The sequence below is a fragment of the Triturus cristatus genome, chromosome 6, assembly GCF_964204655.1.
Source record: "Triturus cristatus chromosome 6, aTriCri1.1, whole genome shotgun sequence".
Lineage (NCBI taxonomy): Eukaryota > Metazoa > Chordata > Amphibia > Caudata > Salamandridae > Triturus > Triturus cristatus.
The window spans coordinates 1019495250-1019521030 of NC_140589.1; the positions used below are offsets into that span (position 1 = coordinate 1019495250).

The 25781-nt window shown below is 45.4% G+C and overlaps 1 protein-coding gene across 1 annotated transcript in view; it reads left to right on the plus strand.

Annotated features, from left to right (window-relative positions):
* Nucleotides 1–25781, plus strand: part of BUB1 (BUB1 mitotic checkpoint serine/threonine kinase) — an 850308-nt gene that overhangs the window by 69301 nt on the left and 755226 nt on the right. Inside the window, exon 6 of the mRNA XM_085611813.1 lies at nt 15441–15544. Within this exon, the coding sequence (XP_085467939.1) occupies nt 15441–15544 (104 nt within the window). The remainder of the gene's footprint in view (nt 1–15440; nt 15545–25781) is intronic.

The following is a 25781-nucleotide window of genomic DNA, read 5'->3' on the forward strand; positions in this document are numbered from 1 at the left end:
CTTGACTCCGCCCTCACCATAAACCTACACATCAACGTTGTATCTTCCGTGTGCTACAATACCCTCCACAAGAGCTTCAAATGGATTCCCCCCCCCCCCCCGAATCCAGAAAGATCGGCACTCGTAACCAGCAGATTGGACTACGGGAACGCCCTCTACACCAGAATAAACAAATCTTTCCTCCTCAAACTCCAGACCACCCAGAACGCCGCTGCATCCCAAGACCTCACCACATCACCCAGCACCTACGAGAACGCCAATGGCTCCCCGTCGAAAAGAGAGCGACTTTAAAGCTCCTCACTCATGTCTGCAAATTCCTCCACAACATCGGACTCCCAATACCTCAACAAAAGACTCCCAATACCTCAACAAAAGACTCCCCTTCTACGCAACCAAGAGAAACCTATGCTTTGCAGGTCTTGCCCTGGCTGAAATCCCACGCATCCGAAGAGCCAGAGAAGGAGGGTGATCCTTCTCCTACATCGCAGCCAAAACCTGGAATGAAACCTCCTCCCCCCGCATCAGACGAACCCCCACGCTGCAAGCCTTCAGGAAGTGCATCAAGACCTGGCTTTTCGGTCAGGACGGAGCTGCTTGTACCCTCCCTGCCCCCCAGCACCTCGAGACCCTCACGAGTGAGTAGTGCGCTTCACAAATCCTTGATTGTTTAATACGCAGTATCATCAATAGATCGATACATAATGCGCTCAAAGTGAATGAATTAATAAAAAAAATAATTGAATTACACAGATTTATGGTTGCCCAAAAGAAGTTAGACTGGAATTGTTTTCTACAAGGTGTACTGTTCTTCAATCTTGACTTTGGAAGTTGGTAACATACCCTTTAATTTTGCAATGCGTGCTCCTATGCTGTAGTTGGGAGTGAGTATCTCCTTTAAAAAAAAAAAAAAAAATCTTTTTATTAATGTGTTCTGTAATAAGTAAAATTAAACAACTATTGTGGTTTTTCATTTTTTGCAACCAGTAGTGCACAGTTAGTAGTTATGGCGTGCTGTGACGAATGAGTTTACATTAACTCTCTAGAAATCCCTATAAGTCTGCCAGCCCCCCCCCCCCCCCTATCTTCCATTTCCTCAGGCACCCCCTACTCGAGAATCTACATGTTCGAGGCATATGAGCTGCAGATCGTACACTATGCATTAGATAGCCATATGGTGATGGGCTTGGATGCTTGCACCTTGTTGTCGTCTTGGAAGAAGTCTATTGTAGTCACGAGATAGGTGACTCCTCCCTTGGATGATAGTACGCATGGGAATCGACTCCATCCTCGACTCCATCCTCAGATTGTTTTTTTCCGCCATTGGGTTCGGATGTAACTTTTGTGCTCCGGTTCGAAAGTTTGTTTTTTCAAACTTTTCGACGCGCAAACTCTCCGGTATTATCGATCGTGTGATCTTCGACGCGCAACTCAACAACTTGATTCCGGTCGTCGACGCAGGCCGGTGGGCCCATCCACGCCTACATCTCATGAAAAGAACTCCATTTAAAAAATGCCCTCAGTGTGGAGCTAAATTCCCACACAGTGACCATCACAAGGTCTGTAACCTGTGTCTCTTGCCAGAACACGACAAGAACAATTGCCATGCCTGCGCCTCTTTTTTTCGATCGAAAAAGACCATCCGTGATCGTCATGTCGTCGGGCCCATCATGGCGTAGAAAGCAGCTCTGGCACCAGCGGACATCTTCGATGAAGGCCCAGATGTCCCAGAAGAAGATTCAGAAGACCTCGAAATCATGTCCGAAGCAGACGACTCAGACGACTCAGACGACCACATCACTCCTGGTCAACGATTGAGTTCAATTGCCCCTACCCTCACTTCACCCCAGAAAAAGAAGGCCCTGGTCAAGACTTCGCCTGCTAGCCACAGTCGTGACCAAAAACAGACTTCAGAAGCCCCGCCTTCGGGCTCGGCTCCGAAGATAAAAGAAAAACCTTCCGGTAGCTCAGGACTGAGCAACCCGCATATCCCCGTCCTGAAAGCGCCTTCAGCACCGAAACCAAGTGACCACCCCACTCCCAAAAACAAATCGGCTCCGACCACCTCCACGCCGAAAGAAAAACCTTCGGATCCAAAACCAAAGCCTTAGGAACCGAAGAAGATTTCAGTCTCCATAGCCAAGCCAAAGGACTCTAAAACATCTCCTAAGGCCTTGGAGCACAAACTCAACCCCGCTCGGACCCGAAAAAGTCGGCGCCGAAAGCGGTTGTCGAGGAGGAAGAACTTTTTCGACCGGATCCCGTCGATTCAAAACAGAAAAAATTGCATATCGACCCTAAAACATGTCATGTGGCCGCTGTGTCACAAAAGAAGAGGAAGCTGGACACAGCAGACACTCCTGCAGTACCTCTGAAGAAAAAAGACTGTGCCACTTCACCTAAAAGACCCTCTTCTCCTATTCTTCCTACTCCTGTTCGTCCTCCTATACCTCTCTCACCTCCACAGCCTACACCACTTCCAAATACACCACCACCACATGATGATGGCCACGACGGGTGGGGGCAACAATGACCCTTTTACTGACCGTGACAATGATACGGACATGCCACAGGCTGACTGGGACGATTATGACTACCCAATAGGGACCTCCCAGATCCCCAGCCATATCCAATAAAATCATCTCCCCCAGGTGACAATATTGGATTTGGGCAGCTTGTTAACAGAGCTGCTATTTACCATGGCGTTCACATGTATTCAGACCCTGCAGAGGAGGATTTCCTCCTAGACACTTTTGAACAGTCGCAAAAATCTGTACAAATACTGCCAATGCTCAAAGGGGGTCATTAAACACGCCCCAGACATATTTAAGGACCCAGTAAGAACTATAATTCTCAATCCCAGGATTGATAAGAAATGCAAACCTGCCTCCGACGAATCCCGCCTACATCAGAGGGCAGCTACCCCTAGACTCACTAGTAGTGTCTGACGCTAGAAAAACATGCGAACTCGCAAACCTCCGGTGACGCACCACCTCCGGACAAGGAATCTAAGCTGCTGGATGCCTCTGGCAAAAGAGTTGCTGCCCAAGCAGCCAATCACTGGCTGTGAGAAAGTGCCATCTTTCTTGCATGGTATGCCCCCACTTTTTGCTGAATTGCTGAATGTACTTTGACTGAGTGTGCCCTGGACTCCTGCCAATCAGGTGCCCAGGGCCTATGTTTCTTCCCTAAAACACATAAAACCCAAATTGGCAAGCCCTGGCCACATGTCAGCCCCTGGTAAATGGTACCCTAGGTACCCATGGCCTTGTGACCAGGGAAGGCCTCTAAGGACTGCAGCACTCATTGTGCCACCCTTAGAGGCCCTGTACCCTTACACACACACACTGCCTTTGCAGGCTGGGTGTCTGGGTGCAAGACAAAACAAAGTCGACATGACACACATCCCTGTGTGCCATGCCCATCACCTACTTTGCCATGGCATACATCAGCCACCCCTCTAGCTGGGTGCCTTATGCCAATGGTGTGGGCACAGGAGCAGTAGCCCTGTGCCCCTACAGTACCCAGGTCCATTTCTGAGCACTGTAAGTGCAGTGCTGCCATTTGAGAGTACATGATGCTGAGAGCTTGTCAAACACGAACTCCACAGCACCATAATGGCAACACTGAAGACTGAGAAGTTTGGTATCAAACTTCTCAGCACATTAAACCCACACTGATGCCAGTGTGGGATTTGATGTACCAAGCACCCCAGAGGGCATCTTAGAGATGCCCCCTTAAACCTAACTTACAATCCACGTCTGCTCTGAGACTGCCTAGGCTGCCACACAGCAGACATGTTGCTGGACCCCTGGGTGGGAGAGCCCCTGCTCTCCTGGGCCTGCAACAATGCACATCCTGGGCGAGGTGCTAAATCTCCTCCCCCAGGATGGGCAGGGGGAAGCTTCAAAGGCATGCCGCCTCTGTGAGCTTCCCCAAGCCACTGCAACCCCCCACTCTGGCGGGAAGCTTGGCCGGAATCCCCAATTAAGGGCAGGGGATGTGCCAGCCTGCCAACCCCACTACTCAGGTGGGGGAAGCGAGGTGAAGCACATCTCTGGGCTCTCGCCATCTTGAAGATGGGAAGCCCTACCCTATCAGGACTAGGCTACTGCCCCCCTCCCACAGGAGAGAGGCATAATAGGGGGTGTACCCACCCCAGGACAGGGACCCATTGGTCCCTTCCCTTCACCTACCTGTAACGCCCCTAAATCGAGTATTTAGGGGCACCCTGAACCTTCCTTCCCCAGATTCCAGATTCCGAAATACAAAGAAGAGCAAGAAGAAAGAAGACCTGCCCTGCAGCTGCTAAGAAGAGGTAGACACCAACTGCTTTGGCCCCAGCCCTACCGGCCTGTGGACCCTCGAACCTGCTCCTGCTCCAACCCGGCATCTCTTGTAGCCAGCAACCTCACAAACCCCGGAGGACCTGGCTACCTTTTGGCTCTCAGGCCCTGGGACTCTGATGAGTAGAGGCTCTACTCAAAACCTACCTCTAATCCCTGGCAGCAGCCCGGAACTGCGAACCCAGCACACTCTGCACCAGCCAAGCCTGGCCAGTGCCGGAGTGAACAAAGACCACGAGGATGACCCCACGGCGACTGTGACCCCGAGTCCTGCACCCAAGGTCCTCCCTCGACACTCCTGAAGAAGCCTGCAGCCGCAGAACAAGGTGCCCCCCCCCCCCCCCCCACCGCGATCAACAGAGGGTAAGATTTACCGACACCAAAAGGCACCCCTGCACGCGGTGCTCCGCGGCCCCCTGTGCCCAATCCCTGGGTACCTACCTATCATCCAACTACCCAACTTACCTCTCTAAGTGGTGGTGGCACCTGAAGAATCCTCGTCCCTGAGCTTGCAGTCTTTTTCTAAACCGGAGATTTCCCATTGAAATCAATTGAGCGCCCGAAGGCTCAAAAGCACCCTGCACCCAGCCGCCCGAGTGGCCCTGGCAGTGCAACCTCTACACCTACCTACTTCCCCACTTGCCCTGAGTAAGTGACCAGGAGCCCAGCTCCCACAGCCGCGTGGCTTGCTAGTCCGCAGCCAGCAACCAAGGCCCCCCTATCCCTCATAGGATAACATTGGGCCTAACTCCCTCTGCACCCGGCTGCCCTAGAGTCGCTGAGGATGAACCAACTGTACCTACCTGACCCTGGGGGACCCCGGAGTCTATGCCCAGAACCTTAACTCTGCCAGTCAAGTACTTACCTTTAAACCGATAACTCTATATTCTTCATAGGGTAACATTGACTGGCTTTTTCCTGAAATTTCTTCTGAGTGTGGATTTTTCAAATCTTAAAATATTTACCAAAAATCAGCTGAGTAACGAAAACGAAAATACTCACCTGCTCTTAGGTGAGCTCCCAGTGCTGGATCTTGGTGCCCAGCACTGACTCTGAAAAATACTTACAACTGTACTTACCAGTAACCCAATTTTCTCCCATAGGAACTCATTGACTGTTTTTCTGTGAAATTCCTTCCAAGTGTCAATTTCTACAATCTTTAAATATTCTTTAAAAATCGTATAATATCTGAAAACTTAATTACTTACCTGTTTTGGATAAAGGACCCAGTACTGAGTCTAGGTACCCAGTACTGGATTACAAAAGTAACGAGAACATATACTGTACCTGCAACTTGAATTTTCTTCCATAGGGAATCATTGACTGTTTTCTTTGAAATATTTTCTGTCAACTTTTAAAATAGCTAAAAATTGTTTAAAAATCATCACCGTAATTAAGTCGACTTTCATCACTTGATTCTAAGTACTGACCCAGGACTGAATCTAGGACCCAGTCCTGGAATTCCAAAAGTAATCCTAAAAGTAATCTGTTGCAAATAACTTGAAATTTCTATTGCGCTCAATGCATTGTTGTGTTTAAAATAGTGTTGCCTATTGCAACCACTTGTAACTGTTTACAAAAGTAAATTGCATATTGCAAAAGTATTTATATAAAGCATCTCATTCTGAGAAAGTATATTCTAATGCCAAGTGTTGGTTCTATTTTTTATATATAAACCATTGGCCTAGAGTTCAGTTATTGAGTGTGTGAGACCATTTGCTGACTGAGTGTGTACAACAAATGCTTTACACTGTCCTCGGATACTGCCTTACTGTTTGACCAATCTACCACTTTAGAGAGTAAGGATATATCTAACTTTAGCCTCTGTCAAACCCTTGGGGACTGTGGACTCTGTACACCCTGTACCTATTAGGGAACAGTATATACAGAGCCACTTTCTCACACTGGCGCATAGGTAATACCCAAGCATTACTTGTGAGGTATGATAGGGCTCACTATGACAGACTAGAAACCGTATTACAACACTTGCCTGATCAGTACTCAGGCAAATGCCTTGATTCAGGAAGGCAAATTAATAACCAATGCCTCAATCAAGTGTGCCCTTGATGCAGCCGACACAGCCTCTAGGTCCATTAACACTAGTGTGCTGCTCAGATGACATGCCTGTCTACGCATTTAAGGCTTTAAAGAAGAGGTACAAACCACCATCCTCCACCAGCCGTTCAATCTGGAACTCTTTGGACCGGCTGTAGACCCCACCCTGGAAAAAATGAAAAAGGACACGGTGACTGCGAAGTCCATGGGAGCGTTACAATCTCCATCCACACGTGGTTTCTTTCGTTGATCCTTTTATAGAGGAGGATCCAAAATCATGGGAACAGACACTACCTACACTTCTTACAAAAATACAACACACACCTCCTCCAATAGAGGATATATTAGAGGAGGATACAGGGGAAATAACAACAAACGAAGAGGCCGAGGTAATAATAACACCCGTACCTCCCCCGCTACTAAACAGTGACTTCCCTCCACTTCCCCCAGACCATTACACTCCGGTCAGGGGAAGACTTTCTCAGTTCCTGCCTGACTGGAACTCCATTACAACAGACAAGTGGGTAAGACAAATTATCCAGTATGGTTACTGCCTGGAACTTACAGCAACTCCACCCACCATACCACCCAAACAGCGTCCAATGTCCACAGAACATCTCACGCTCTTAAAACAGGAGGTTCACTCACTGCTTCAAAAGCAAGCGATAGAACCAGTTCCCTTAGAGCATCAAGGAACAGGGGTTTACTCGCTGTATTTCCTAATCCCCAAAAAGAACGGCACCCTCAGGCCAATACTCGACCTCAGACCGCTCAATCTATACATACACTCCGATCATTTCCACATGATCACTCTTCAACAGTTTCTTCCACTACTTCAAGAAGGCGACTTCCTTGCCACACTAGATCTCAAGGACGCCTACTTTCATATTCCCATTTACCCCGCTCACAGGAAATATCTAAGATTCATGGTGGACGACCAACACTACCAATTCACTACCAATTCACAGTCCTTCCATTCGTGGTTACCACCGTGCCCAGAGTGTTCACAAAATGTCTGGCGGTAGTAGCAGCACACCTCAGAAGACAACAAATCCATGTCTTTTCATACCTGGACGACTGGCTGATAAAAGCCAAGTCACAAAAACAGTGTGTTCATCACACTTACCAAACCATCCAACTTGGGATTCACAATACACTACACCGTCACATCTCCAGCCCTCCCACATACATCGGTATCTAGGAGCCACATTAGACACATCCAGAGCTCTCGCATATCCCACTCCAGCCAGGATAGCCAATATACAAGCCCTAGTTGCCAAATTCCAACAACAGCACTACCTCCCAGCAAGGATATTCATGCAACTCATAGGAATGATGGCCTCTTGCATATTTATTGTACCTCATGCAAGACTTCCAATGCGCCCCTTACAGGAATGTCTAGCACGTCAGTGGAAACAGGCCCAAGGACAAATAACAGTTCTGTAGTAGGGGATCTCTGTGTATAGTCATAATCTAGTGAATAGTCCCGCCCATGTGCGCGAACCCGAAGCAATAAAAATAATCTTAAGTTGTCAAGTCATGCAGACCTGCATCCACACTTAAGAGAGAATTTCAAAGACCGATAATGCAGCCTATATCCACAGGCTACACTGTCCAGTACTTCAACTAGAAAGAATTCCACCAGCAACCACTAACAGCACTGCCTGTCCAGCTTTTTCCATAGAGAAAGAAACCTGCCTCTTCCAGCAAAAGCCTCTGGAATGATAGAGAGGAAGGAATGGACAGACAAGCCCCATAGGCTGCCATTATGTGACTCAGAACAGGATACTGTGCCTTTAAGAAAACTTTCCAGAACTTTTCCAGTATCCCAGAATGCACAGCAGGTCCCTTTTACTTCCAGTTCTTTTTTCCGGCTCCTGCTAGCAGGACCCTGGAGCATTGAGCTCTCCCTTTTCAAGGGTTTATTGGTGTTTTTTGTCAATTTTTCAAGAGTTTAGTGTTCTGGTGCTGTCAACATGCCTGGCTTGTTCGACAAGTGCCCAGAGTGCGACAGAAAGAAGGCTAAGTCAGATCCACACAAGGTGTGTATAGGCTGCCTTCCCCAGTCCCATGTGCCTGAGGAGTGTGATATCTGCCACTCGTTCTCAGGCAGGACCCTGAGGGAAAGAATGAAGATCAGGCTCCAAGTCCTAGAGGACAGAAGGTGGTGCAGATCCAAGATCCAAGTCTGGGGAGCCACCTGAATGCTAGTTTTAGGGGGTAGCAAGCCGGGCCAATGGGCACCTTACCTGGGGTGACCATACCCTCTTATGCCACCCTCCGGTGGGAGGGGGCATAGGCTTTGACCTGATTGGAGGGGTCTCCCCTATCTTTAAGTTGGCGGGGACTGAAAGATGTGCTTCACCTCACCTCCCTCACCTTAGGGGTGGAGTTGACACAGGTAGGCACACCTCCTCTTCTATTCTTCCTAAGTTTTCCCACCGGTTTGCCTGCCCAAAGTAGGGGTGTAAACCGGGAGCTGCCATCCGATGCTAGCAGCAGAAGCTTCCCCTTTCAAGCACTGGCCCATCCTGGGGGAGGAGGTCTGACACTTCTGCCCAGGATGTGCATTGTTTATGGTCCCAGAGAGCGGGGGGTTCAGAAACATAAGGTGTCACTGTTTGTGTTTTTCAGATACAGTATATATCACGTTGATACAGAGTAATTTTTGCAAATCCTTACTGTATGTAAGAAAAAATTAAATTTCTTCTTTTCAACCCACATTGGATTGACTGCAGTAGCCATAAACAGTTTAATTAAAGAAAGGTCCTGATGAAAGCCGAGGACAATTTGTCCAGCCGGCTGAAACATGTCGACCATCTAGTAGCAGTCGCTCCCTGACACTGTCACATTTTTTTATATTGTTTTTAAGAAGGATTGCAAGTGATACTATACACTCTATGGAAATTGCATCTCTCTTGCGAGTCCTTTTTTAATTATAATTTTTTCTTTGCACTGCACTTATTCACATTGTTCTGTGATTCCACGTAAGAGCAGATAAGGTTCCTTGCTGCTGTCCTTCTCTCCTCTTTGTTCTCTTTATGTATGATCCAGAAAGAGGTCACAATTTACCTGGTATCCCTCTATGATCAAGAGGACAACTGGAGGTTGGTTGGATGACCCAAATGATAATAATGATCACGTTGAGGATTGATGGGTATCCGCAAACAACGAAGGATCATTCTTCTTACTTATTCTTTTTCTCCAAAACACTTCACAGTTGACACCTTGACTAAGATGGATTTCTTTCTTTTTTCTTCTATTAGAAGTCCAATAGACCCCGGATTACTTGTGTGTTTTTTGAATTTTTGGGTTCAGAATCATGTCAGCCAGTGGCTGGCTCCTACAGCCTGTCAGACCACATCAGGATTGGCAGATTTTCAGGGGGCACCTCTGAGGTGCCCCCTGTGTACATGGTACAATAAATCTCACACTGACATCATTATGGATTTTTTTAGATGAGTAGCGTGGTACCAAACACTCCTGTATTCAGTGAAGCCATCATGGTGTTGTGGAACAAGAGTTGCCTAGTTTCCAGCCCATGTACTCTCTATGGCTTCACCGGCACTTGCAATATTAAGGAATGGGCCCTAAGATTGGAGAGGCATATCTGCTCATGCAGATCTGCTCTCATCTGTGGTATAGTGTACCCTGTCTTTGGTAAGTCACACCCCCTAGCAGGCCTGGGACTTACTTATACCTTCAGGCAGTGCTGGCTGGCATGGCACTCAGGGTGCCATGCCTGCTTTGTTGTTTTCTCCCTCACAGGCGCATGCAAGCTCGAGCAGTGGCATGGTCCTAGTGAGGGGGGTCCCAGGGGACCCTCCTCAGCTCCCAGACCCTAGTGCCCAGGGTACCATTTACTAGGGACTTGCAGGGGTTAGATGTACCAATTGTGGAAATGTTTTGGGGAAGAAGCACTAGCACAGGCGACCTGGTTGGTAGGGACCCTGTGCACTACAATTGAAACCACATCAAAAAGTGGATGCTATCTATGCAAAAAGAGGCACTTTCTCACATGTACAAGGTCTGATTCCCAGGTGTCTTTGTACACACCAACGCAGCCATTGTCTCCAGGTTGACCTATACCTTTTGGTTTTGCTGTCAGCCCACACCTTATGGATGAGCTCCTGAGCATGTTGCGAACGTCTCAGGATTTTGCATCTTCCCCTGTAAACCTCCATGCCAATGTGTCGAAGTTTCTCTTCCAGCACCAACAGGTCAGGAAGAACTTCAGAGTCTTTAGACTCTGACGATAGTGGGAGAGGTGGATTAGAGAATCACTAGAATGTTTAAATCAGAGTGACTATTACCAAATCCGCCTAGTGCCCGGCGCTGAGGCCCTCCTTATTGCAAAAAGGGGATGGGGGAGGCATACCCTATTTCTGACTAGCAATCTTGAAGGAAGGCATCCATTGCCTCTTTGCGTCCGGATCCAGTCTTGAACTGAAGTACTGGGTATTTGATTGTCTAATCTGAAGGTAAAGAGGTCCACCTAAAATGGAACTCGTGTCATTTTCGGGACTTTGAACACTTCTGTATTGAGTTTCCATGCCCTCCAGTCCCTAAGATGGCTGGAGTTCCAGTCCGCTACGTCGTTGTCCAATCCTTGGGGGTACTCTGCTGTCACAAAAACTTGATTTTCTAGGCCATGGGTACTCAATAGAACTTTTCCCAGGGGCCAAAAGTATGGTTTTTTGTGTGCCCGAGGGCTGCATTGATGTCAGCATGTTGGAAGGGGCTTTGAGATTGTAAGGTGGGCCCCGGGGAAATGTAGCATGTATGTGGTACTTACCTCTTAGTTCACTATTGGCTTTGTTATCAGGATGGTGGGGAAGCATGAGCGTTTCAATACTCGTTTTAAAACTATCCATTTTAAAAAATACTTCTCAATTTATTAATATAATCTGATGTACCAAGGTGAACCACTTCTGAATGTTAAGTATGCTTTTTGGAATTTTGAAGAGACTTTATAATATTTTTACATGTTGGTTGCAAGAATTCTTTAAAAATGAATGTGTTCTTAAGGTCAAGTGGTGCAGGGCACCTTATTTGCTTCTTTTCTTGTACTGGAGCTTGCCTGTTTATTTAACACCTTTTTGAATGTTAGTGCTTTCCCAAATAAACAGTAGCCCAGTGCTGCTGTTCCCCAGTTGGCTGTATGTGAAGGTCAGGAGGGCCACAGGTATGCAGCCCACTGGTCATACTTGGAGTATCACTGGTCTAGGCAGTATTGCCAAATGTTCCGAACAATGTGAGTGAGGATCTTGGTGTCGTACCCCCTAGATGGTTTATGTATCGGACTGCAGCTATTATATCCATCCAAAGGAGGACACAGCACCTGGCTCTCTTCTTGGTGCAGCCCTTGATCTCAGACCACTTCAGGAGTTTTAGGCAGTTGATGTGAAGAAGTTTTTTGTGTTCTAACCAACTTCCTCCTGTAGAGGACTTTCCACACCTGGCTGCCATCTGACTGGATGACTATATCTGGGTCGGAACTGCCGATCGCTCTCCCGTTCCATGCCTCCATGTGGTCCAACCACCATCTGAGTTCCTTTTTTGCCTACACCGCTAATGGGAACAGTTCCAAGTAAATTCAGCTTTTCCTAACTTGGGAGGACTTGAGACGCTGTAGAGCCCTGTAGCGAAGGGATCTGGGGATTATCACCTGTATAGAGGATGAGAGAAGGCTCACAATCCGAGTGATGGTTTTGGTTTCACCAGGACTCTCCTCCACTCCTGTCTGATCTTGCCCATCTTCTTGCTGGGCAGGGTCAAAGACGCCTGCAATTAGTTTATTGCAAACCCCAGTAAATGCATTACCTGTGAAGTTGACAACTTTGGCTTTTTGTAGTTGATGACAAAACCTAAGCTCTCCAAGAGAGGTGGCGATAGTCATCTGTTCCCCCGTAAGTCTCCTGTGGCCGACCCACAATGAGAATGTTATCTGGATAGACTATCATGCATTTCCTCTAATTCTGAGGAATTCTACAGCCGTTTGAGGACCTTGGTGAAGCACCACCTGGTGGAAGACGGTCTGAACTGGAGCGTTGTGAATTTGATGACCTGTCTTTCCTAGATAAACTGCAGGAACTTGTGTTGGGGTTTGAAGATCGGTATGGAGAAGTAGGCATTCTTTGTGTCTAGATTGAACAGCCAGTCCTCCTATCGCAGTACGTCTTGAAGGTGAATACTTTCCATTGTGAAATGACAGTAGACTAGCCAGTCGTTGAACTTTCACAGGTTTATCACAGGAGAAAACCCTAGTCCTTCTTTTCCACCAGGAAAATGTTGATAAAACGACGTGTGGGGTCAGAAGGAGTGGACGAAAGCCTGTTTATCCAGTAGCTTCTCCACCTCCTGGTCTATCAGGTGCACTTGGATCACTGGAAACGATGGTTGACGGTCGGCAACAGTTGGACTGGGCACCCGCAAACTATGTACAAACCCTTGATCGTCTGGAGTACCCAAGCTTCCAGATTGAGACTCCAGTTGTCTGCCACCCACCGTCCCTAGTCTGCCACCCACCGTCACCCGTTGCAGGGTTACTACTATTACTAGGAACCAGCACTGACAATGCCTCAAGACTCCTCTGTTGGATCTTGTGCGCCCAGCTCCTCTTGAGGGGAAGAAGCCTCCAAACCCTGCTTTGTCCTGATTGAAGCCCCTAGGGAGTAATGGCCCCTTGGTGGGTGGTGGTAGGGGAGTGGGGGGTGTCGGTGTATGAGCGGCCTGGATAGAGCTCCGTTTTCTGCTGGGAAAAAACTTAGTAGCAAAAACTTTCTTTATCGAAGCCTGGGCTTCCAGAAAGGTGAAGGTCGAGAAACTTTCCAAGTTCTTTTATGAAGGGGTCCCCAAAGAGCCCCCCCAAGTGTCACAGTACCTGCTTCCGAAAAAGCCAGGCACCCCAATTTTAAGTCCACCTTGATAAGGAGGACCTGTAGCGCTCAGTAGAAATGGCACAGTTGGCATTCCCTAAACAAACGATGGCCCTTTGGGCCCAACCAGAAAGCGTGTTGGGTGAAATAAGATAAATAATAGCACCTGATTGAATGGCTTCTTCTGCCATGTCTAAGATGTTAGTTAGGAGTCCCGCCAGGTCTGGATGTTTATCTTGGCATTAACAATGCTATTGAGGCATGCTGAACCAGTGTTCTCTAGTGCCTTGAAGTGTGGGCGAGGAGTTTGAAATGGGCTTGTTTGTGTATTGGGAGCCAGTGGAGCTCTTTCAAGTGTGATGGGAGTGTTGCGTAGGAGGTTGAATGAGATTTTGGATGCAGAGTAATGTGAATGATCTTGATAGACAATTCATAATTTTAAAACACCATAGAAATTCTAATAGAGTGCACACCCTAACGGTTGTCACAGATGACAAAGGCAAAATGGACTACACTAAACAACAAAAGGTTAAATGTTTTGGATCCTTTTCTGCCTGTAGGATTGGTACCCTTACAGATGGAACTTTTTTTCATCTACACATTTATTATATTACGGAGGAAAGTTGAAAGGATGTAAAGTTGTGATGTTCAGCTGTATATCGCACGCTCCTTCCACATTCAGCGAGTTGATTTAGTTTTCTAGTTCAGTGATACCCAAACTTTTTAGAACCACGGCCTACGTTTTAGAACGTCAAGTGTTTGAGACCCACCTAATTTTAATGGACATGAGGATGGGGGCACAATTTAAAAAAAGTTTTTTTAATGTAGCTTAAGTAGCATGTGCTAGCACATTGCCTGTTACAGACAACACACTTTTCATTGAAATGGCCACTAGCTTTACACACAGTTTTACTGAAAAAAACTGTATACAACTCAAATGATGGTGAGTATGTCTGAATTCTGTGAATATTTTTAGTGTTTGTGCATCATCCTTTAAAATGCATTGACTTGATCCTACTGAAATCGGTTTCGAGAACATTTGAGGATCACAAAAAATGTGCTTAATTTTTGCTTTCCTAACTGCTGAATGCACACAGTTCATTTACAGGTATTTACATGTTGTATATTGCAGAACACAACGTACTAATGCCTTTCCTTTTACACTCCCTGTACTCCAGCAAGATTGTCACATAATTTACTTTAAAAATTCCTCTCTTTGTAGCCGACAAAAGAAAATTAAACACCAATCCCTTCGTAAAAGAATAGGCTACCCAACCAGATATTTGACCTGTTTTAGAAGCATGGGCAAAAGTGACAAGATAAACACTGATTTTAAAGGCATGTTATTTATTGCTCAGACTTTCCCTACCTACCAAAAATCTTCAAGCGTCCCACAGTTTGGGAAACACTACTCTAATTCTTTACTAGAACTTTACAAACTTCTCAGTTGGATGTTATGGAAACGAGCTGTAGGAACTGCGGGTTGTAACTTGTCATATGGCTTGTCTCTGGCTCTAGCAGTGGTTTTCTGTAGTTGACCTTGATTGGGCAGATGAACAAATCAAAATGCAGCATTTCTGGTATTAAACATCTGTCTTATGTTCTTGCCCAAAGACATCACCATGAAGCAGGTCCTAGGTTGTGCATGATCTTTAAGATGAGGGTGAAAAGTAATGTGTTGAAGATTACAAAGCCTGGAAAGGAGAGGAGTCCAGAGGGATCCAGATAGCCATACAAATTTCAGAGTCAAGTACGCAGAAACATCTGCTAACCATTGCCACTTTCCATCATGCTTCCATTCAGCCCCTCTCACATACCAGATGAAATGCTCTGCATGTTGGTAGAGACCTTGCTCCCATACAGATCTGTGCAAGCTGAAATGTGTGAACCATGCTGTAAACCTCACACTAATTAGTATTATCAGACCAGCTATTTGTCACTTGCTCATCCTGTTGCCAGTCAAATGGCGATGATGGGGTTTACTATACACATTTATTGAGAAATTACTAATTACATTAGAGTTACAATATCTGCATGCATGAGAGCTAATACAGCCAGTGTCCAAAGTACATGAAAATTGCACCTTTTCCTGGACATGAAGGAAAGATTTGTAAGTGATCTACTTTTTTTTCCTTTTCATAACCACAATTCTCTCTTTCTGTAGCTGGCGTTGGGGCAGTGCTCCAGAACTCAACTATTGTGAATCAGATGGTTCCACCTGCATCAGGACTGGGAAATTGTGATGCAGTTCCTTCATCCAAAAACCAGGTACTTGTGCAATCCCAGTTCAAATGATATAGTGCATGGAGAAGTGTTAGCTATGTTTTGCATTGCTAAGCACTCCAAGCCAAGCATCCTATTTTCAGTTGCCACTAGGGACGTTATTCCTGTCTATCATTTGTGATTGAATGATCTTCATAATTATGTAATCCCATGCACTGCAAGTACATCACGTCAGTGGGAAACAAAATTGTGTTCCACTTCTGTGCCGTAGTAATGCTAAATCTTTGAGCTGGAGCCTTTCTTCAGTCCTCTTTTATGTCTAAATTTAAAATACCATAAGAGCTCGCTCACATCCGTGTACTGATCTGTAACCCACATACAAGATGAAATTGTGTTTTTTGCCACTGGGTTTTGAATGACTTAGCCATGTCAAGCTTCACTCTTGTTGTCCATTTCATGTGTCCTAGAACCTTTTTGTTGAAAGAATGCGGTCAGTCAGTTACCATTTATAATTTGATATATCCATAATACAGTGCACATCTCTTGGGAGGGTGGGGGAAATCTAAATTTTTCTTGAGGTCCATATAAACTTGAAATCGGAGAAACCTTCGGTGTCTTTTTAATTTAGGTGTACATTGTAATTTTAAGGATACAGTTAGTCCAATTTCCTTTATTAAAGTCTAATATCTCAGACCATCTGGGAATGCTTCTTTGTCAATATATTAAACTCCGAATAATGATTGCTGAGGAGCACTGTCTCTTTTTTTGTAACCAAGTGCTTACATTTGGCTAAAGGCAGTAATCAAGGAATGGCTAAAACATGTGACCTGTTGTAATGGACCTTCAATCGAAGTAAGTTTGTTTTTAGAATGTTCTGTTCAGCCCTCCTACTTATTGATTAACAGCATCATCAGATGTTGTTTTTTTTAGTTTGTCGGTTGAAATAATGTTTATTACTGTCTCATAGCTGGAAGGATTCATTGGTTGTTCAGTCTGATTCTGGAATATTTGTAAATGTCTACAGCATTGTTTCATTCTTACTATGAATCCTTACCCATCAAAAAGTTAAGCATTCTCTTTAAAGGGAAATGGCAAATAAGGTGGGTTGGTCTCAAACCCAATGGTATATTTTTCCAGGCAATCTTGTGAATGTGAGCTGCTCTACTTTACATCTTCGACAGCTGCTTTGTCATAATTCCTCAAAAGTTAAAGAAATATATTATTTTCTTTTGCTTTAGTGTATCTTACTTGTGGTGGCTGTAGGCTACAGACTTTTTCTGTCTCTCCATGAATAGTTTACATCGTTTATTTAACCTGGGCATGTTCAATCATCGTCCGTCTTGGACAACTCCAGTAGAATACCTTTCACAATCACTACTTTCACAATCAGTGGTTCCAGTCATATGGAAAATTGCCAGGGTCAGGCCGATTTTAAAGAAACCCACTGCCGCTCCCAAGTTGCCAAGTAACTATCGTCCAATCTCGTTGCTCCCCTACTTTCGGAAGGTGCTTGAATCCCTGATCAATCGGCAACTCACTGTACATCTAGAGAGTCACGGATTATTGGATCTGTCTCAGTCCGGTTTCAGGGCTGCCCACAGCACTGAAACAGCGCTGGTGGAAGTCATCGATAACATCAGACTAGCCCAGGACAACGGGCAATCAGCCATGCTCATCCTCCTGGATCTGTCAGCCGCCTTTGACACCATCACGGTACAGATTGGCAATGTGGTTTCTTGCAGCTGGCCAGTTAAGATGGGAGTCCCTCATGGCTCTATTTTAAGCCCTATGCTCTTTAACCTTTATGTGACTCCACTGGCCAGGGTGATCCGGTCCTATGGTTTTGATGTGGTGTCGTATGCCGATGACACCCAGATATTGATCACCCTTGGTCCGGACCCCATGGATACTAAAACGCGCTTTAAGAGCTGCATGACCCACATTGATAGCTGGATGAGCGCCAACCATCTTCAGCTAAACTGCAGCAAAACTGAGGTTATACTCTTTGGCAAAGCACATGAAGCCTGGTCAAATGACTGGTGGCCCCAAAATCTGGGCCCATGTACAGTTCCTAGACCAGTGGTGCGGAACTTAGGAGTATTAATTGATAACCAACTATCAATGAAAAATCATGTCACTCAGCACTTGTTATGTAATCATGCGCAGTTTACGGAATTTTTTTCGATGGATCCCAATAGAAGCAAGAACGCCACCTGTTCAGGGACTGATCACAAGCCGTATTGATTATGGCAATGCTCTGTTAGCATCGATTAATGAAGATCTCTATTCCAGGCTTCAAGTCCTGCAGAACACAGCGGCCAGGCTGGTGCTGAATCTCCCGTCTAGGTCTCCATCAGCGCCAAATTTAAAATACCTTTATTGGCTTCCTATCAGGAACCTGCTTCAAGATCCTTTGTCTTGTGCATAGGAATATGCATGGAAGCGGGCCCAGCTACTTTGCAAATAAACTCAGCTGGTATTGGCCAAGCGGGACGCTTAGGTCCAGCACTAGATCTCTCCTCGCCTCCCACAGAGTCCGCACCGCCAGGAACGGCGGGAGATCCTTTTCTTTCCTGGCACCCACCCTCTGGAATAAACTTCCATCTTATTTGCTCTCTGTTAAAGATCATAGATTCCGCAGGGAGTTCAAAACCTGGCTGTTCGATCACTAACAGCATCCCTCTTTCCTACTGCTCGGTTAATGTGGAGTCGTCCGCTAGCGCCATGAGACCTTTTGGGTGATATGCGCGCTCAACAAATGTTCCTGACTTGACTATACTTCTGTACACTGAAGTTATGTGGACGAAGATGTCTGCAAGTGACCCCCATAACTTGCTGTTATTGCTTTCTGAAGTGATGAATGACACAGGCAGGTAAGTCTAGTAATTATTTTATTGAGGAGATAAGCAACAAATACATTCAACTTGCCAGAGAGCGGTCTCAAGTCTCACTGCCAACATTCTAACTTGAGCTCCCTCCGAAGGTTCTAAGGGAGAGCCTGAGAGGGACAGAAGGCAGGGGGAAGAGGGAAAGACCACGAGGAGAAAATCACAACACATCTCCCTCCGGGAAGGGAAAGGGAAGGGGAGGATGAAGCCAGGGGGAAAAAGTAGAACGAGAGGATGAAGAACATGAATGCAAATAATGGAATATAATATACAGCATAAGGAATACTTAGAGCCAAAAAGAAAATGCATAAAACTCCTACTCCTTGAGGTGTTATACGAATACATATTTAATTTTGTAATCTTTCTGCCATGAAGGAGGATGAGCGAGTCTCGCACTCCTTTTGCAGTGGTCTAAAACCCCAAGGGTATTAGTAACACACTTCTCCCTTACTCCACAAGGAATCGACTTTGAGGGACAAGTGGTTATTCTATCCGTGCTCCACATTTTACCATTTTCAAGAATGACCACATTTTCCTTGTTCTCTTTAATTTTTTCAGGAGCATAGAATTTGTCACCTCTACTGCTTGCCCCAATTGGTTTCCTGACCAGAACCCACTGACCCCCTTTCCAGAGTTTGCTTTTAGCACCCCATTTTTTGTCATAAAAGTCTTTGTATACTTTTTGATGTCTCCTTACTTTTGCTCCCTTCTCAGCATGATCAATGGTAACTTCCTTGTTCTGGAACAGCCAGTTGGGGGACAATTTGGATCCTGCTTTTCTCCCCCTCAGCACTTCAAAAGGGGAGAGACCTGTGGTGATATTGGGTGTGGTATGGTGCGACCATAACACATCTCTTACAAAAGTTTCTATAGGTCTCTCGGATACAACGGCTAATTGAATAGACTCCTTTAACATTCTATTAGCTCTTTCTACCTTGCCATTAGATTTGGGACTGTATAATGGCGTGGAAACAGGAGAGATGGACAAGTCTCCTAAAAAGTTCTTCATCTCATCAGAAACAAACTGGATCCCATTATCTGTAATGAGGGTAGCTGGGATACCTTCCTTAGAAAATACATCACTTAAGAAACTCGTGAGTGTCTTGGTGTTGACCATGTTGACGAACTTGTGCGTGATCCAATTAGAATAGTAGTCAATGAGGACAATAAGGTATTTGTCCTGTGGACCCATTGACTGTATGGGACTGTATATGACTGTATGGGACCAGCAATGTCAAAACCTAACTTGTTCCACGGGACCCACTGGGATGAGGGGAGAACGTCTTAGGCTTTTAGTTTTGTCGCTAAGACTAAATACATGACCATCACGGATCTTCTACTACTCCATAAGCTGATCCATGTAGGCAAACCAGTAATCTGATCGTAATTTCGCCTTATTGAGCCCTCTCCCCAATTGTCCTTCATGTGCCAACTTTAAAATGTGGTCACGTAAGCCCTTTGGAGGTACTAATTTTCCTGATTTAAGTATGTGATCGCCCTCTAAGGACAACTCAATCCTTACATTCCAAAATGGCTGCACCTCTTCTGGTAAGTTATTGCATCTGTTGGGCAAACCATTAATTATGTATTCCTTCACTTTTTCTTTTATCTTGATCTTGCTCCATGTTGCATTCCCATTGATCTTGCACCACTGCGGGAATAGTAACTTCCAAAACCGCATCATTTAGACTTGCTTTACCTCCCACACTTTCTACAGGAGCCCTGGATAGGAAATCAGCCACCCAGTTCTTAGCACCCGGTACATATACCATTTTGTAATTGAAACCCTGAAGGCCCAGAACCCATTTGGCAATGCGTGGTGTGGTGCTCTCCATCTCTTTTTTGTGAATAAAGAAAGTAATGGCTTATGATCAGTGCGCAGTGCAAATGGTAGAACCCACACATAAAATTTGAAATGCTTAATAGCCCAGTACACAGCCAGTGCCTCCTTCTCAACCGTGGAATAATTGACCAGTGCACCAGTGAGTGTTCGGGAGGCAAATGCCACGATATTCTCCTTGTTGTTAATTCTCTGCGAAAGAGTGGCTCCAATACCTTTGTTGCTGGAATCGGTGGTTATGATGGTTTCTCTTTCTACATTGTAATTTCCGATATACGGAGCATTGACAATGGCTTTTTTTATTTCCTCGAATGCGATATCATGCTCCCCTACCCACTCAAATTTGGTACCACTCTTGAGCACTCTCCTTAGGGGTTGCGTCAAGTTAGAGACATGTTTGATGTATTTGGCCAATCCCAAAAACGAACTAATCTCCTCTTTGTTAGTGGGTATGGGAGCTTTATGCACAGATTCTACTAAATCAATTTTGGGTTTAATGCCTTCCTCTGAAATAGTATGACCTAAATAGTGTTCTGAACTGACACCCAATTTACATTCCTTAGTTGTAAAACCTGCGTCTTTAAGTTTGCATAAAACATTTCTTACATTGCGATTCTGTTCATTTTCACATGCACCATAAATTAGTATATCATCCTGAAAACACGTCTTTACACAATCCTTGAGTATGTGTTGCATTATTCTTTGAAATGCAGAAGCCGCCGAGGCTAACACAAACGGCTTTCTCAAATTTAAAATTTCCAAAAGGTGTGGTGAAGGCAGTCCCGATTTGGGAATCGGGATGAAGGGTAATGACAAATCAAGCACACTGAAGTACTTAGCATCTTGAATGGTACTTAGCATCTCATGTATCCTTGGTAGAAGATATCAGTCTACCAAGGTGTTAGAGTTGAGGTCCCTTAAGTCAACACATAAACAAATGTTTTTACCATTGTCCTTGGTCGTGAGAACAATTGGTGCCAACCATTCAGAACTTTCAATTTCCTCAATCGGACCTTGATTTACCAGTTTCTCAAGTTCTAACTTCAATGGTTCCATTATTAGGAGTGGCACAGAACGTGTTTTATGTACCACTGGGAGTGCACCCTCTTTAAGTAGGATTCTGTGCATGTAGTTTTTTAGGTCTCGCCTACGCATCGAGCATGCGTGTGCTTGAAAACAGCAGCATTCGTTATTCCCTCGTACACCGCTCTCTCTCCTGAAACAAGCTGTTACGCTTTTAGCAAGCATTACTTATTTCCTCGTGCACGCTCTCTCGCTTTCTCTTTTATCATTCACTGTGTTTTGCTTGCAATTTCTCTCACTGTTTGTCTTTATTTTATTCCCCCCCCCCTTATTCACTCTTTTGCTCGCACTCTGTCTCATTTTATTTTCATTTACCTCTGTCTCTGTGCCCTTATATTCCTCCCTAGACGTGGAATACCAGGACACGGCCGGCGGGGACATTCGGGTCCCTGCGGGCGGGCTGCTGGGCTCATTTCTGAAAGCACTGTTTAAAAGTACTTGGCAGAAGGAAACTAACTCTAGCTCGAATCTGAGAGCGTTCTCGCCTAAAGCTCGCAGTTCGTGTGCAATGTCTAGAAGTAAAATGAGTGAGCAAATGTGCGTGCATAGTTCTAAATGTTGCGCGTGTGGTCCACTCCCGTCGCTGTCCCTGTACTGTTTTTTTTTTTTTATCGTTCCTGTGTCATATCATCACATCACAGTCATGACAAGTAGTTTTGTCGCACATATAGAGCTTAGTGATTCTTCTCTTAAGCAGACCTTGTTCTTTGGGGACTCAGTGGCTCACCATATGTTGCAATCTACAATAAGTGGTTCGATGACCCCGTTTTTGAAAACCTTCAGTTAAATAAAACAATGACGTTTGTGAGTACTGCATAGTGATGTATTAATACCGATCTAGTGCCTCGATAACTCAATGTCATTGAAAGCACATGGTAAAAAGCTCCTTAACAGCAGCCTTATATTTGGGGATTTAAATAATGCAGCACAGTGAAATGTACTTTTCTGGGGACTGCCGCGTGTTACTACTCTCATTAGCAATTTCCACCTTTATTAGCATTTCTCACCTGGTTACCCCTGGTCGTGTGGCAGGTGCACATCTACAGATGGCCAGACCTAGCAGGTCAAAAGAGAACGAACTGTATGGCAGTTGTTTTTAGGGATGATGGGAGATGCTTGGTGTGTACATGTTAATATGTTACATATGAGAGTGTAAAATTACTTTATTTGTTGGCAACACTGCATTTTTTGTGCGGCGATTGGATGGCACTGGGAGAGGCAAGATCCTGTTTTGTTTTATGCATTCTGTTACACGACAGCATTTGGTACGTCAGTTAGTGTTCTGCTTACTCTAATAGACGACGCTACGGTAATTTTTTTTAAAAGGGCATTTTACACTTGACGCTTCCAAAGGCATATCATATAGCTGTTTGGATTGCTGTTTACTTTTTATTTGTTCTTTTATATTGTGACTCCAATTGTGTTGGAACAGATTCTTTTTAGACAATTGTTTCAGTTGGATTCTATGATCAGATGTTTCAAATGAGAGCACAGGGTACATATTTTCAAGGAAATTACTATGGCGTTTTACTTTGTGTTTTTTTTTTTTTTTGTTTTTTTTTTGGATGGTCCAAATCTATTTAGTAGCAGGGGGCTTTATATATGTCCATGTTACATGAAAGATGCCGAAAATGTCATATGCACTGAATATATAGACTTGCATGAACTACTACGTGTACAGAATATACAAAGAAGGTCGGAAGACAGCATTTTCTTCTCAAAAGTTGAATGTTGTAGAAAGAAGTGTTCTGTGGACAATTCGGGCCACTTTCCACTATTCCTCATTGAAAGGCCTCTGAAACAAGCTAATGTAAAAATATTTATATTGCGAAAGGCTGCGCGGGGAAAGGTTTAATGTGAATTTTTTTTTTAAAGGACGAACTGAGCATACATATTGCTGGGTCTGTTGCCTAAGATGCAGACTGCAACATTTACATAATGGCATTGCCATTGAAGAGGACAGAAATTAACTTGTACAAACATTAAAATAAACAAGCATTGGCATAGACAATAGGTCTCACCTTTGGGACCTTGTAAGTATTTAGTTATGCAGCACAATATCCTTGGTGCAACAACATTAACTGTTACATGGCTAAACACTTATAAGGTCCTAAAGGAGAGACCTATTGGCTATGCCAATGCTTTTTAACTTTCCAATTTTGTCTGTGAATACTTCAGGAAACTCTTTTATGAGGTTGCCTCCTACCTCTGGTGGATCCACTAACAACTCAAAACCAAAGTAAATGATGGACGGAGTGTTGAACATTGCAAGCACTCAGCCCCAGTCAACTGATCTGGGTTTAATCGATCACCGTTCTTTAGCCCACTCTGCCACAGTCCAGCCCGAACTGCCAAGCCTGAAATGCCAGAAACCGGTCCTAGGAAGCTTGTTTCTGGTCCAGGGAAGACATGGCTTGGCAGTTCGGGCTGGACTGTTCCCATGAGGCACAGATCAGTTGACTGGGGGTGAGTGCTTGCAATGTTCAACACTCCGTCCATCATTTCCTTTGGTTTTGCTTTGTTCGCAATTAGTTGGCAGGGTATGCTCAGACACGAGTCCCTTGCTCACTTTATTAACAATGAATATTGTGATACATAAAAATTAAATTGCATCAATCTTGTGAATGCCCGATGCCTTTCGGGACGTTACAGTCCCCTCCTCAGGGGCCAGCCTATGAAAGAAAAAATACTTGTATATAACTCATCTGTCTATAGTAAGTAATTACACAAAAGCACCATTGCCCAGTACGCCATATCGTCAATAAGTATAGCAACTCATGTGGCTTATATTTGTAGAATGATTCAGAAAATACCTGTACCTCTACCTTTGGTGTACCATAAATGTTAATAATTCAGTGTCTTGTTGACAAAAGATGCATCTTAACGAGATTGAACGGTGATGATAAATAAAAGTGCATTGACACCAGCTATGTGTATTACCTCTATCCACTGTTTGGACATAAGCTTTGTCTCCCAGTGTGCTAGGGATGTTCCCTTAACAAAAAAAAAAACCCTGCGTGGTTTAAACACTGTGGTTCTTGTCAGACACGTGTCTGTGACCGACCCCCATCCCCCTTCCAATCTGGGGCAGGGCCATGACTCCAAGGCCTATGAAAAATGTCACTCCATGAATCTAAAGATGCTTCGGGAGCGAACCCTAAAACTCCTGGTCACCCGATGCCAGTAGGCTCTCATGCTCCAGGTCCCAGCTGCGTGGAAGGTCCTAGGCCTGTTAGCATAGCTGTTCCTGGCACTCGTCATCGCGCTTGTTGTTGTCTGGTAATTCTCTTCATGAGCATCAGACCACATGGGTTCGGCGGGTGCTCCCTCTGGAATTCCTTTGGCGGGTTCGCCCTCGGCACCAGTGGGCCTGTGGATCCGGTGCTGTATCCAGACCAGCTCTAGTCCAGAGACCCTAACTTTCCCTGGAGGCTATTCCATTGATGATGTTCCCAGTGCCAATCCAGTCACAATATCCGACTCTGATACTGAGCCAGATTGGTGCCAGTTGTAACTTGACCGTCTGAGTCAGAGCCAGGGCTGTCACTTTTTGTCAGGCCCTTTGAGGAGTATGATTGGGTACGATACTGAAGGTTTCTATAACCCTTTGGAAAACAACTAGTATGAGGAACTGGTGGCTGCTGGTGGTCCGGATACCTCCCCAGACACTGGCTTAGTTGCTTCTCGTAGTGTGGGTACCGAGGAAGGGGCTTCCTTTGCCATGGTGGTGAAGAGAGCAGCTGAGGTCTTGAAACTTATGCTGCCCTCTGTGGCAGTCAAACTGAATGTCCTGAGACTGGGGTTTCAGCCGGGAGTCACTCCCTATTGTATACGATTGAGTCGCTAGGAAAAGCGATTTGGTTGTTACTGGCTCTGAGAATCCGCGCCTGGCTGAGATCTACTGGCTATTTGGGGGGGTGGGGGGATCCAGGAATCCCTTATGAACATGTTCTGTGCTAACACCCTCCTCTTCAGCGAAAAGGCAATTTCTGCGCTTTAAGTACAGCAGGACCACTGTCTGGTAGCAGGGTCTCTTCATGGTCCCTAGTCTGCCTTTTACCCCTTCTGTGGCTACCATTCGTGTCATGTCCCACCCAGCTACCAAGAGCAACATGCTACTCCCCCCCCCCCCCCCCCCTCTCCCCCCTCCTTTTGAGTTGAGGCTGCAGCCACAAGTCCCATGGAACACACAGCCAGAGTTCTACCCAATCTGCCTCACCCCTAGTAGCTGGAGCCCCCAAACCCCTTTAGTTTACTCTCATCAACTTGGGCAACTAGTTGGTGGCAGGATTTGACACCACCTGCCCAGCTGGCAGCCCATATTATTGGACAAGGGGATATTTCAAATTGATCAGCAGGATTACTCCCTCGCTTTCGTAGAAACCCTGGCGCTCATGCCGCCGTTCTCAGACTGGCTGATGGAAGACCACCTCTCCCTGCTCTATCAGGAAGAGGGGGTTCTTTCGGCCAA